This window comes from Cyanistes caeruleus, chromosome 2 (assembly GCF_971803275.1).
Source record: "Cyanistes caeruleus chromosome 2, bCyaCae1.hap1.1, whole genome shotgun sequence".
Classification (NCBI taxonomy): domain Eukaryota; kingdom Metazoa; phylum Chordata; class Aves; order Passeriformes; family Paridae; genus Cyanistes; species Cyanistes caeruleus.
The window spans coordinates 79,971,646-79,985,430 of NC_141702.1; the positions used below are offsets into that span (position 1 = coordinate 79,971,646).

Consider the following 13,785-nt stretch of genomic DNA (forward strand, 5'->3'; position numbering starts at 1 on the left):
TATTGTTTCAAGGTCCAATATCTCATGACCCGTCATAACTCAAAACAAATGCTTCAAACCACTGAAAGTTAATTCCAAAGTCTAATGGTCCAAAACACCGCTGGAAAGTCTCTTCCTTCACTGAAGTCATCCATTCTATTATCCTGCATCCCTACCCAGCTATTCACTCCCACTCTTTAGAATCATGTGCCAAATCACATTATCACACAGACAATGAGCTTCAAACATGTTGCAGAAGATCCTTCCCTCACCAGATGCCTCAGAAAAGACATACTTGGACTACTGCTTGGCTAGGTTTTCCAGCATACAAACCTATTACCGTGCTGGAAATGCTTATCTGCCCCCCATGTAACACCTTTGTACACCCAGTAGCTCCCCTGCTCCCACCTTCTCGCAAGTGTACTTGCTTCTCATGCCTCAACTCTTGATAAGTCTCTGCATTACTTAGCTCATATGAAGAAAATAGTTGACAAGTCAAGAAGGCAGAGCAATAGGAGGAAAATAGATCTGAGCACATCTGAACAGAAGAGATGATTTGCATTCATTTTAGAGCCTTTCAAAAACAAACACCATGAACTATTACAAGATTAACCTGGAGAAAAATCCAAAACACTGTTTGCAGTATTGTTCTTTATTTACTAGACTCAAGTTGTTACTGCAAGAGTTGTAGAGATCCATTTATAATATATATATTATTGATCAATATATATATTGATTGCAATATGATCCTTCTAATGCAATGAGAATACGAGAGCAGAATCTAATCAGCAAGACATGAGAAATGCCCCTTTGACTTTGCTAGATGGTGACTTTGGGTGGGTTCAGTAAAAAAAACTGTTCTAGAAAAACTAGGTGGGAAGAGTAGGAAACAGATTGCCCAGGTGAAGTAACAACAAAAAAGTATCAACTCAAAAAGAATGCAAGGATCATGAGAATTTCTGAGAAACATTCTAAGGTATGGGAGAAATTGGTCTGTTTCAGAGCAAAATATAACAGAGCCATCAGAGGAAATATATACAGAGAAGGAAAATGCTGAGTATGACTGAAAGTGAAAATGATGGACAGGTCTGTGGACCAAAAAAGAGAGAATATTTGCAGGAATATGAAAGTAAAGATTCATAAGTTTAATGAAAAAGTTACAACAGATCTTGCAGGTTCTGATACTACACAAGTAACAGCACAAGTAGTACTATGGTAATCAAATGTTTTTCATTTATAGCTCTAATCAGAATAAAATTAGGTAAGCTACTATACAGCATTTAGAGCATGCTGTCCAACATAATTCTCAGTCTGCCGGCAGTGGAATATCACCACATGCAAGTTTCTAGTTTTAAGTCAGTAATCCCTTTGTTCTACTTCATGTGAGGAAAGAAGAAACAGTATTCCAACACAGAACAGGATTAAGAACTTGCCTCTGTAATATCTGATCATTGTGCAAGGACACACAGTGTCTACCTGCTACAAGTTTTTCTGCTTCTAAACACTGTCCCTCTGTCCCAGCAGCCATATGTGTCCAGCTTAGGTTCCTCTTCAGATTGCCCCTGAGACCTGTCTGATACTTTAATACACAGCAACCTACATAAGACATGAACAGAGAAGACCATGAACATACTAGTGACCATAACCAAGAATTGTTTTGAAGCATCTCTATAAAGTCTAAAGTTTGGATTTTCTGAGGACTTCTATTAACCATTCCAGTATACAACAACCCCAATGCAGCGCCCCACAAACTTAACTTTGAACTTGAAAAAAATTGGAGAAAAAAGAAAAAACATCTCCTGATGTTTAGAACATCTGTAATAGAACTAAGAGACACACCAAATATTTGCATTACTCATCCCACTCTCCTTGCAGACACATGCCTCCTTAGTTTCAGTTCTGCTGATGCTGCTTCTAATTAGCCTTCTGCAAAACCTGAACAAGCTACTCTGAACCAGGAAACACAGAAAAGCAGTGTCCTAATCAACATTTCTGATACTGTAATTGTAGCTTGAAATACAGCTAGGCAGGTGGTTCAAGCTCCCAAGTAAGTGAAGGAGGACTCCTCAGTTTTATTTTGTTCCAGATTACACAGAGGAATACAAGCCTGAAATGTGACTGTGAAGTAAGGAAATGTCCATGTAACCCTAGTAAAGATAACACTCAAACAAGAAGAAAAGTTATCAATTGTTATTCCAAGTAAAATAAAGGTATTTCTCCTTATTCATTAAAGAAATGCGGAATATCAGAGGAAAGGGAAAATTTAACACTGATGAATCTCAACACCATACTCAGCAGCTTCAAAGCTTTTTACTGGGAAAAAAAAAAGCAACCATTCGCATGACTACCGACAAGAGCACAGTTTGCAATTTTCACATTAGGTATATACTAACCATAGAACATTAAACCGTCTTCCAACAGTCACCAGATCGAAGAGAAAAAAAGCCAAGGCAGGACATACTGCTGTCAGAGAGTACAGGGAGAATATTGCCACTCGTGCACTAGCTGCAAAACTACTTATGAAAGATGAATCCACCACACATGAGGTTGTTTCCTGATCAGTTTGCTGCCTGCAGCATGTTTTCACTGAGCAGTCATTTTCTGGTAGCATCAGCTGCAGAAGAGCAGAAACTGCAGCGAAGCCAGACAAAAAGGAAAACTGATCATGAAATCCTCATCAGTTTTGCAGTAGATTAGGCTTAGCACATAAAAAGTTTGAGCTATAACAAGATCTCAGGTTAAACTTTTAGCTGAGTCTGCCAAAAAAAACAGAAAGGAAAAAAGAAAAGTGTGAATGTACTTGTTTTCATCTTTCTTTAAGACAGAAGACAGGAAATATGCAGCTGTAAAGAGAAGGAGCTGATATAGAAAGAAAAAGCAGCCCCTAAAATGGCTGCAAAAAGGTACACCTAACATGCACAGTACATGAAAAAAAAAGTTCACCCAAATGACTCATCTCTTCAGAAAGGAGCTAACATGCTGAATTATATTTTGGAAACTATTATGAAACTGACTTGTTTGACAACTAGTTCATAAAAATATGAAAGATGCAGTAAGTTATGAGATGGGAGAAAAAGATACACAAGCATATGCAAATAATATATAATGTGCTTACGTTTTTTCAGGCTACAGGGTGAAGAAGAATTATGTAATAAAACAAATTGACAATAAATATCATAATTATCACAACACTGAAAGACATGGAGATAATTCCCTCACCTTCATGGAAAATAGCAATTATTTCTTATTTTATGAAATAGTGTTAACTTCTTTTCAGGCTGCTTCCTGGGATGTAACCTTCCTTACCTAAAGATTTAACTTGGATGCGAAGCCAGCATTATCAGTGTTACCTCCTTCCTAGAGAGACAGAATTTGCAACAGGGTAGCCAAGACACAAGGGAAAAGTGTGCTAAGATTCTTTAATTTCTTGGTCAACCCTCCCCTAACAGAAATTATAATGATATTTAAGAATAACACATATATTTGGCATACAGAAAAACAATACTAGGACATTATTAGCTGTTTGGTGGGATCTGTAATTATTAACTAGAAACAAAAAGAACAGCTAGTATCAAGTCTGGCCTGCAACGCATATCTGTAGACACAACTGGTCCTGTCACTGTGGCCGGTTATACAAGTCCAAGAATATTCCTCAACAGTAGTAAGCATAAGCGAGTAAGCTATCAGTGACAATTGCTGAAAGGAAAAAACTGTCCATATTGTGAAAAAGTCATTATTGCAGAAAATTCAGAGCTACATCTTCTTTGATTAGATTTCACAAGCAAGAAAGCAAGAGGATGGTTTACTCCACTTGAATTAAAAGCTTTTCCCTTGAGAGTTACCAAAATTTCTTTCTGTGTAATTGCAAATACCTCATACAGATCTTTGTCACTGTACCAAACTCTTGGCATATGTCACCTGCTATTACTAAAAAACCTGTTAGCAAACAACTGTTGCCATCAGCAGAACATGGTAGCATTATACCATACCTTCTGGTAAACTATTGAGCACACAAGGTCCTTAACAGCAGAGAGGGACAGGTCCTGAGCTTCAATGGTGACAGTCTCTCGAGTGAGACCAATCTGCAGAAGGAAGGAGATCCCATGCATAGAGCTTCGGGAGTTGGTGAGGCTCTGGGTACTGAAACTGCCATTGGAGAGTCGACTGGACAGCCCCGACTGGGGACTTGAAGACAAAGTTGGGGTCTGTGGTGCAGCAGCATGACACGTAGGTGGGGAAAACTTCTGAAAGGATGGGGGAGAAGAGTCGTTTGCTGACATCTGACTTGCTTTGCTCTGCCGAGATCTCCCTAGTAGTCAAACTCTTAAGCAAAATACGTTATCAGTTCTTGGTTTGAAAGTTTCCCTTTCTTAGTTCAGTAAAATGCTCCTGACCAGTAAAACTTAAATTTCCCTTTCATTCGGTGCAAGCCAAAAAGTAAAATAATTACAGCTGCAAGTTACTTTAAATTAAAGGTTCTTTTTCTGCAGTTACAATCAGCTGATCAAAAGCAGATTGCCTGTCCTTTAGCACCACATCCAGACACAGAGGCTTACATAAAGGCCTCGCAGAAACACATCAGCTCTGCTGTTTTATACTTGTCCTTCATTTTTATTAAAAAAGCTGGAGAAACAGATGGAAATAGAAGTTGATAATTCATTAAAAGTATCCTTGTTCACCTAATTACACAGATCATATCTTAAATGAAGACTCATCTTCCTGCAGATAGGGTTTTGCAGTGAAAAAAAAAGTGTATCCTTGAGCAACAACAGAAGTCCACGTATGTGATGAATCTATTCCTCGTTCAGAAAGTCTTCTCTGAATTCACAGGACACAGTGAACTTGAAGATCAATGAAGATATCCAATTTCATTTTTATAAAATATTTTAGCTCATGAAATGGAAGAGCAGAATGTCTGAAGACACAATCACATTAAATGTAATCTCTAGCATTGCCCAGATAATCTCCAGCATTTTGAAACGTTGTACTCTGCCTGTACGGGAAAAGATAAAGTTGTTATTTCACATGAAATGCATGAAGTCACATACCCATGTCATAACCACTCTACTTTTACACAGCAGGATACCAGCTCCTTTTATTCAAGTGTGTTGCATTGGAAGCATTTCGTACTTTTGAGTTAAGTTTAACTGTTTTCCCCCTGTATGATACGTAAGAAAAATCAGATCTCGCACTGACCAATATATTACCGCAACTTCTAATTAACGATAGTTTAGCAGAGCAAAGCACTTAGCACTTACAAGGAAAACAACAAAAAAAGGTAGGGGGAGGAAGCAGTAGAACACTGCTCTGTAAATCAATATTGAGAAGCTGGTGGGTAGGGAAGGGAATTCATTAAATGCACAGAAATGTCAAAAAAAAAATACAAGACAGAAACTCAAACTCTATGCAGCAGCATGTACTCAGTATCATTTTAATACTGTTATTCAAGAAAACTGAAGAATGACTTGCACAAACTCCAACTATAGGAAGATATGCAGAGCATACAACTGAGCATTTTTTTTGAAAAAAATTAAATCATTTAATAATACTCACACATCTGATTAGAAAAGCAAGTCTGCTACAACCTTTGAAAATAAGTAATTTCATGAGCATGGGCTTGAGATACTTGTTACAAGATGCTATGCTACCTGATTAAATATTTCAAGCATTTCATGAGCATCTGAAATGTTCGAAAATAATAATTTCAAGATTCCCCATGCAACAACTTCCACAGGAAAAGTTTTCCATGGACACAAAAGTAGTCTAAATACTACATACTGCTAACAGTTTTTAAGGAGCATTGATCCATACAGGATACCAAAATCAGTAGGTTCATGTATTTTTTCTTACTCTTACATAAAAAAAAAAAAAAAAAATCAGAAAGTGTTACTCTTGCAGTGAAATTCCAGAAGAGAAATGCCACATCTTATTGCACACAGTAGAAGCTGTCCTTCCCAGAAATAAGGCTGAGAATTGCTAAAACAGTCCATTTAATACTCTATGCACTGCTGGTATTTACCAGTGTAACAGCTTAAAACCCCACTGCCACTGCATTCTGAAAGCTAGATAAGGAAAGAGAGGTACACAATTTGCAATACTGGAGGGAAAATAAGCTCTTGGCACTATGATAAAAATTCTTAACAGGGCTCTGGAAGAGAGAACAGATTGATACTTCTAGATTTTCAGCACAGGTATCTAGAAACTCTTCAAATACAGAAGACTTGTTGGACATTTAGCAAGGACACCTGAAAAGAAAGCTCTGCCTTAAAGAACACTCTAAACACGATATAGATGAAATTAATAAATAGGAAAAGTAAGCAACAGCAATATTTAAGGACCTTTCTCAAGAAAGCACCTTCACAGTGCCTTCAAGTTTGCTTGAAGATGACTTGTTCCTGTTTTCTACAGACTGCTCTCCTCACCCTCACCTTTCACAGATACCAGAGACAGCAAATACGAAGCCTTAGGGGTAGATTTGAATTACAAAAAAACCCCAACATAATAGAAAACAGAAAAGCCTTATGATGTGAAAGAATTAATGAGTCTGTCAGGCAAGTTTAATTTAGACAGTGAAAATACCCTGTGAAAGCTCACCTACAACTGCCTAATTAGAACGTTAATTATATTTATCAAAAGCACGATGCATTTGCATTGACAAAGCCTTTTGATACCATGTGTATTTGCATACAAGTCTTTGAAGAACTTTATTTTTGTTACTCGGTAGGAAAGAATGAATCTTTCTATAGGAGGAAAACCATAGAAACTGCTCCGTTTGCAGTGAGTATAGAGTTCTTCCAAACATCAAATCAAATAAGTGTATGCTGAAACTGACATGCAGTCTACAGTTTTGCGTTTTTATTTATGCAAAGCAAAACCTACACCTCAAAAAGCAGAGAGGAACAGGGGCTATGAAGGAGTCCCTCCACCTCCTTCCCCTGCTGCCTGCTCGCAGCCTGCGCTCGCCCAGGAGCGCTGTCCCTCCCGTTCCTGCTGCCCCCAAACCAAGCGTCTCTCGGGCAGCTTCTCCAGCCCCTGGCCCTTCACCCGCCCTTCCGTCCCGCTGCGAGGCGAGCCGCGGACGTCGAGCCCCGCTCCAGGCGGCCCCACTCGCAGTTCTTACCCCCGCATGGGCCGTTCCCACCGGGAAGGACGGCAGCTCCGCGCCACGGATGCCGGGCGGGACCGGCGGGACGCGTCCTGCCTGCCGCGGGTCACGCAGCCCCGTCCGGGCTGGCGCTGCCACCCGCCCGTCCCTCCCAGGTTTAAATCCCCGCTGCGCGACCCGCCCCCGCGGCACCATCTCCGGAGATGATGTGGCCTCGGCCCGTCACCCCCACCCCGGGGCACCCAGGGCGGAGCTGCCGCCGCGGCGCTTTCCCCCCGCGGGGGCCGGTGCGCGCTCCCCCGGGGCACGGCCCGTGCCGGGCTCGGCGGTCGCTCCCGCCGGCGCGGCAGGAACTTTTCGAGTCCGCCCCCGCCCTTCCCCGGCGCGGCGGCGGCGGCCCCGACCCCCGTACACACCCACTCCCACACACCGCGACCCCACGGCGGCTCCCGCCCGCAGCGGCGGCGGCGGCGGCGCCGGTCCCGCCGCGCTCACCTGCAGCCCCGCTGCCCCGGGCCGGAGCGGCCGCTCGCGCATCTCCAGCCCCGCGGCTCCCCGCACACACATCAGAGCCGCCCGGGACGGGACGGGGCTGCGCCGCGGGGGCTGCCGGGAGCTGTAGTCCCGGGACCGCGTTCTGCCGCGAGCCGCCCGGCCCGTGCGAACCACGAGCCCCGACGTGCCCCGCGCGGGCGGGGGGCTCAGCGCGCGCGGCGGCGCAGGCGCAGGGCTCACTGAAAGAGTTTCCGTTAGTTTTCCTTGGCCGTGGCGGGCGCTGCCCCGAGCCGCTACAGCGGGACTGGACGGGACGGGACGCGATGCGACGGCATGGGACGGGACGGGACGGCCCCGGCTGCGGGGCCCTGCGTTCCGAGCTGCAGCTGCCGCCCCGCCGCCGCCCTGGCCTCGCCTCGCCTCTCCAGCCGTGCCAAAGCCTGGGTCCGCGCCAGCTCGCAGCCGCCGGCTGCCTTGCCAGCGCCGGCCGCGGGTTTGGGCAGCCCCCAGCCCTGCCCGCTGTACCTCGCAGTACCGCGGCTCTTTCCTCCTGCCCCGCCCGGCCGCGGCAGCCACGGCCCATGTCTCCCTCCGCGCCGCTCCCGGTTCACCTTGCCGGGACGGGGGCGGCGCAGCCCCGCGGGGATGTCCCCTGGGCCGGGCAGGCCCTCCGCCGCTGCACAGGAAATACTTGACCTAGTGTGTCACAGCATCGCGCTGGTCTTTTCCGTGGCCGCGCTGACCTGGGAGCTGGAAGTGGCTTTCAGCGTCTCCCGCTAGCCCCCACGGATGTGCGTGCAAGAACTCAGAAGTTATCCAGGCCCTTTTCACTGTCCGTCTCCTGCTGCGTTTCAGCCCCGACTTCTAATACTCTGATTCACCCAAATCCCATTTTCTGCCCTGCGTTAATGATGCCGCTCTTGGCATCAGAAGCAAATTTCTACACACGCAATATGCTTAGCAAAAACTGTGAGCTGAAGTACCAATTAACACTGGTGCAAGGCAAAACTGCCTCTCTAACCTCCCTCCAGCCCAAAAGCTCCCTGTTGAGAGACAACCCGTAATCTTCCTTCTTGAATTTAGATTCAGTTCCTGTGTAAAAGTCTTAATATCCACTACTATAGGAAGTTGCTGAGTTTAAGTTCTATACCAGACCGAAAACACCTTGAAAAGGCAAACTGTCAAATTCAAAGGTTTCTAATCCTCAGCTGAGCAAGACACAGATGGAGAAGCAGATTAGTGCCTTGTCATTTATAGCTCTGTTTGTAACGTACATTTCTCATTTCCTTCATCTTGCGCTCCTGAGGCCTGGCCCAAAACCCACTAAAGCTGAGGGGAGTCTTTCCGCTCTCTTCACCCTATTTTGCATCAGACCTTTACAAAGTGCAGCTGACAGTGTCACCAGCTCTCTGCGCTGACTGGTGCCATTTTATTTGATAAATAATTAGTCTGCAGCTTCTCATCAAAATCTGGAAGTACTTTAAACTAAAAACATAGCAGTTAATGGTTGATTCTGCTTTTAACTGGTTTTGAATGCCAAAAACCACCCTGGGACTTTTTAATGAAGGCTATTCCATGAATAGAGGATGTTCTTGCCAAAGCTGTGCACCAGATAGCTGAGCAATCTTCGTTTCCTTTTTCCTCTAAAGTGGGACTCCCACACGCCACCACCGTAAACACAGAGCTTGCCTCCAAAAACATGATTTCTGATGCTAAGCACAGCAAGGAGTCACACTCTACTGTATTTAAAATGCAGCAAGCTTCTCGCATTTTTGGTAGCAGCCCTAAAAATAGATGTTTATGAACAACACCAGATGGATATTAGGTATTACCACAGTCACTGGGCACCGATTATATTTCTTTGTAAAGAAGCTCAGCTTCATACCATCCAATAGGGTTGGTGCCATTTAATTTGCTGCCCTAAGCTGTAATAGCTGCTTTTTCGTAAATCAGAAGATGGCTTAGTTAAAATCAATTTATTATAGAACCCAAAACAGCATCAGCCAAAGTAAACCAAACTGCTGTAAGTCCTTCTTTGGTGTTATTTTATATTAAACTAGTATCACTGAAGCATACAAACTGTTCTGTTTGTAAAGACCTCTGTTGTAAAGATGTGTAAAACACATCTAAAAGCAGCTCTGCATCTACTTTAGTATCTAAGTATGGAGCAGCACGTCCCTCTGTGCACATGCACAGCTGACTCTGTGTGATTGCAGCATCATGACAGCATTAGCCCTGGCTGCAGTAATTGACAGGGCAGGCATTCTGGTTTGTTATTTTTACTTTTATGACTACCATAATTAGTGATTTCCTGTGGATTTCATCAATGTTCTTAATTTTTTTTTCTGAGCCCATATCATTCCTTCAGATGGTTAGCTTACTTTCATAGCTCAGCTTTCCCCGCTGAAGCCAGCTGTGCTTTACAAATCTCTCTTACATCTACAAGATACCAGGAAATGGGTAACTTTCATTGTATTTATTTGCTTTTATAAACAAAAAGCTAGTTTTCTGTATGGACCACAGGGTCTACATAAACAAACTGCTTTTGGAACCATTCTTAGCTCTAAAAATGGATCAAGTTCTTACAGTTTGAAAATAATACCTCTAGCATTTGGATATTTCATATCTGAAAATGGATATATAATGTATTCATTTCTGTTCACCAATCTAATGTTTTGAATATTTTCATGTTCAAGGCAATGTCTTGTGAGAGTTTACTGGTGCATTTGCCTGAGAAATTCCGTAAGCACATGCTGCCATGATTATTTTTCACTGCTTTTGACACTGATGTAGCACAGCAAAGGCCCTCATTTAGAATCTGCAAGATCTGCAACAGATGTCTGCAAAAAAAGGAAGTAATATCTCTATAGACAAAATATAGAAATGCTTTTCCTTTTTTTTTTTTTTTTTTTTCTTTTTTTTTCCTGTTCATTCTCTCTTTTCTCTCTCACTCTCTCAACTCAACCTCTCCCATAAGGGAACTGAAAAAAGAGTTAGAAGTTCAGGTTTGGTTTGGATAAAATCCTGAAATGTGGGTATGTCTCTGAATTACCTCATCGTCTTGGTTTGAGCCCTTAGCTGAACTTTGTCCCAAAATATACCTCCAACAAACCAGTGAAAAGTTTAGTATAGACTTAAAAAACATAGATTTGAAATTTACCTTGGGATAAACATATATTTTTGACATTTTTTTTTATTAAACAAAATACTTATTCATATTTAAAATTTTAGGTAATTGAGTTTTGGAATTTACTTAACCCTGCCAGTTTGAGGAATGACCTCACAAATCCTTGCGTCTGCTAGATGGGTAGCCTCATTCATCTCCTATATACAATTTTACTGTACTGGCTTCAGAATAAAGTTATATCCTTAATAAGTGTTATGGGCAAGCCTAACACATTTCACACTTTCCACTTATTAAAGCTTTGTCCGAGAAGGCATCAGGCCATGGACACAGTCTCTTTAACCTAAATCACGAAGTAGGGTGCTCCCACAGCCTGCTAAAGGTTGATCCAAACCCCACAGAGACGAGCAGTGGATGAGTGAACTGGGATGAACAGCAGCAGCTCAAGCCCACAAGATGCACAAGGCACCTGCAGGCCCTTGTGCTCCTCTGTGACCATTAGCCCCACCACCCTTTCCGTCTGGGCTGGAAGAGCTGCCTATGGATTTCTGAGTCTGCCACAGCCCAGGCTGTTGAGCTCTGGAAATAGTCTGTGTCTGCTGCCTTACTGTGTTGGCAAATCAGCCACAGCTCAGGCTCAAAATTACAGAATTGTAGGGTGGCTTGGGTTGCAAGGGACCTTAGAGCAGTTCCAACCCCACTGCTGTGGGCAGCAACACCTTCCACTAGACTGGGTTGCTCAGAGCCCCAACCAACCTTTTGGATTGGAAATGACCTTTTATTATGTGGATTCAAACCACAGCAAACCACACTCCCTCTGCTCTCCCTGCCACGAACCTGCCAGTCGCAAGAGCCAAGCATAAAAACTGTATTTGCAAGGGTGGAAGGTGCAGGAGTTCCCCTTCTGGAGAAAACTGGCGTGCATTAAACCCGCAGCACTGGGCAGTGCATCTCTCCAGAGTCTATAGCCAGGCGGAGCAAGCGGCCTCGGCTTCCCAGGGGTGGTTTGGCTGAGATGCTGACATGTTGGAAGGTCAGCGGGAGGAAAAGGTTTTGACAGCGGTGCTTCCATCGACTGTCCATCAGGACTTCAGTAGATGGCACTGTCACACCGTCACTTCCTGGGCACAGGAAGGGACGATGTACAGATCATACCGTCACAGACTGACTGTGCTTTTCTTCAAATAAACTACCACTTTCCACCACCCCACCCCCCCACCCAGATGACATCTGATTACATCTATTTGATTTTTCAGAGTAATAATCCAACTATTTAAAATGCATGTACAGAACTGCTGACCACTGAGCAATTTGTTGACACAAGTTCTGTTAGGTGGTGTGGAACAGGACTAAGCAACATATTTTTCCTTTATAAATCCCTGAAAAACCAAAATGTCCGGCACTTTTGATTATTTTTTTTAAAGTTTGCATATTTAAAATAGTTATGTAATTCTGTTTTCAGCTGTGAAACATTCTGATTTCTGGTACATAAATTATTTTTTTCTTTTTTTTCCCCTCAGTCTTTGTAGACATAGAACTTTACAGGGTGGTTATGAGAAGGGACATCTCCACTCCAAATTTTGAAAATAATGCCGTTAAAAAATCCTGTTTAATCTCTCTACACATCTAGTCCAACATTTATATTTTTTTTGTGTGTTTCCCATGTAGGTGATATTAATACTACCTTAATCTGACTTTCCACTTGCTAAATTTGCCATCTATCAAATAATTTTAATCCTCAGAGCAACCACAATCCCTTAGGGAAAAGCAGTGTTAGCTAGTCCTGACTCATATTCTTGTCAGATTTCTCATGTAGCTATTGTATTTATTTTCTTTTCTGCTAAATTGTATGAGAACCCTGGCACATCACCCAGAAATTCTGTCCAGCATCTGGATTGTATAGTCAACCACAGGAAATCTCATGGAGGGGCAACAGATTTTTGTTCTCTTGTGTAGTTCTGCTGGGATCACCATCATCTTGGTAGTGGGATTTAGACTAATTTCCCATGACTTGAACTCTGACATGCTGGGGCTTTTGTCTAAAAATCTGTCAACCGTGCTGATTTTTCTTGGTAATCAAAAGATTGCCCATTTCTTCTTGTTAACCAATGACTTGGCTGTGAATTTGGAACAATTTCCTAACAATGCACTGTGTGGACTTTCAAGACTGAAAAAAGAAGGCACCAATTTAAATTAACTCTTTTTTTTCCCATATATGAAAAAAAAAATGACACAGCCACATTCTGAGTATCAGCTAGAAGAATGCTGCATCTTGAGTAAAGCTACCACCACCAGGGATGTTATCTATATGCTGGGTGGCAGATCCACTAGTTTTTCTAGGAAACCTGTGAAATTTGGGTCAACAATCTGCAAATCACAAATTCTCCATTTCTCCAACATCATCCTTACTTGCAAAGCTATAGTGACTAAGATGTGGCTTTCCAGTACAAGGCTGACAAGCAGCAAAATGATTATTCCTGCTGCTTCTCTCCTTCATTTCTTCTTTTTTTTCTTTTAATTTGTTTTGAGATAAGACTGAACTTTAAGAAATATGTAAAAATCTGAAACTTTAAATGGAGTATCTGTTATGCAGAATAGTCAGATGTTTTTTACGATATCCTAGAGCAAGAGCAGTGATGTCAAATGACCTAAAGAAGAGAACTTGAGCTCAGAAACTCGTATCTTTGGTTTAATAATTTAAATTGGTGTACTGCAAAATACCACCTCGCCACAGATTTTGCTTCATTGTTAGTTGAAAATATAATTACAGAAATTAAAACGCCTGAAGAGTGGATTTTCATTTTAGCAAACATCGTTGTTGTTTTAGGCCTAAAAAAGATCGTAAGGAGAATTTATAAAATAATAAATTAAACCCCTTGACAATTCTGTAGGTCTTTGCTGTCACACCCTTCAGGAACACCCGCTCGGAGCTCCCACCAGCCACGGGCGCTGGAAGAGCGCTTCCCTCCCTCATCCCGGCGCCCGCAGCTCCCACGGCCGCCCCAAGGCCGAGAGATCACGCGGGGCCCCGTCCCGGAGCTGCCCCTCGCAACACAAAACCAGCTTTCAGGGGAAAGGCTCC

General features: G+C 43.0%; 1 protein-coding gene across 3 annotated transcripts in view; it reads right to left on the reverse strand.

Annotated features, from left to right (window-relative positions):
- PRKD3 (protein kinase D3) overlaps positions 1–8,242 on the reverse strand; it is a 43,699-nt gene extending 35,457 nt beyond the window's left edge. Inside the window, exons 1-2 of one of the 3 annotated variants that reach the window (XM_086878128.1) lie at positions 8,105–8,242; positions 3,969–4,972 (exon numbers count right to left, since the gene is read on the reverse strand). In XM_086878128.1, the coding sequence (XP_086734254.1) occupies positions 3,969–4,259 (291 nt within the window). In that variant the 5' untranslated portion in view covers positions 4,260–4,972; positions 8,105–8,242. Of the gene's footprint in view, positions 1–3,968; positions 4,973–7,099; positions 7,362–7,579 lie in introns of those variants that run through there. The other 2 variants (XM_086878126.1, XM_086878127.1) reach the window with 2 other exon arrangements.
- Positions 8,243–13,785: the final 5,543 nt, after the last annotated feature.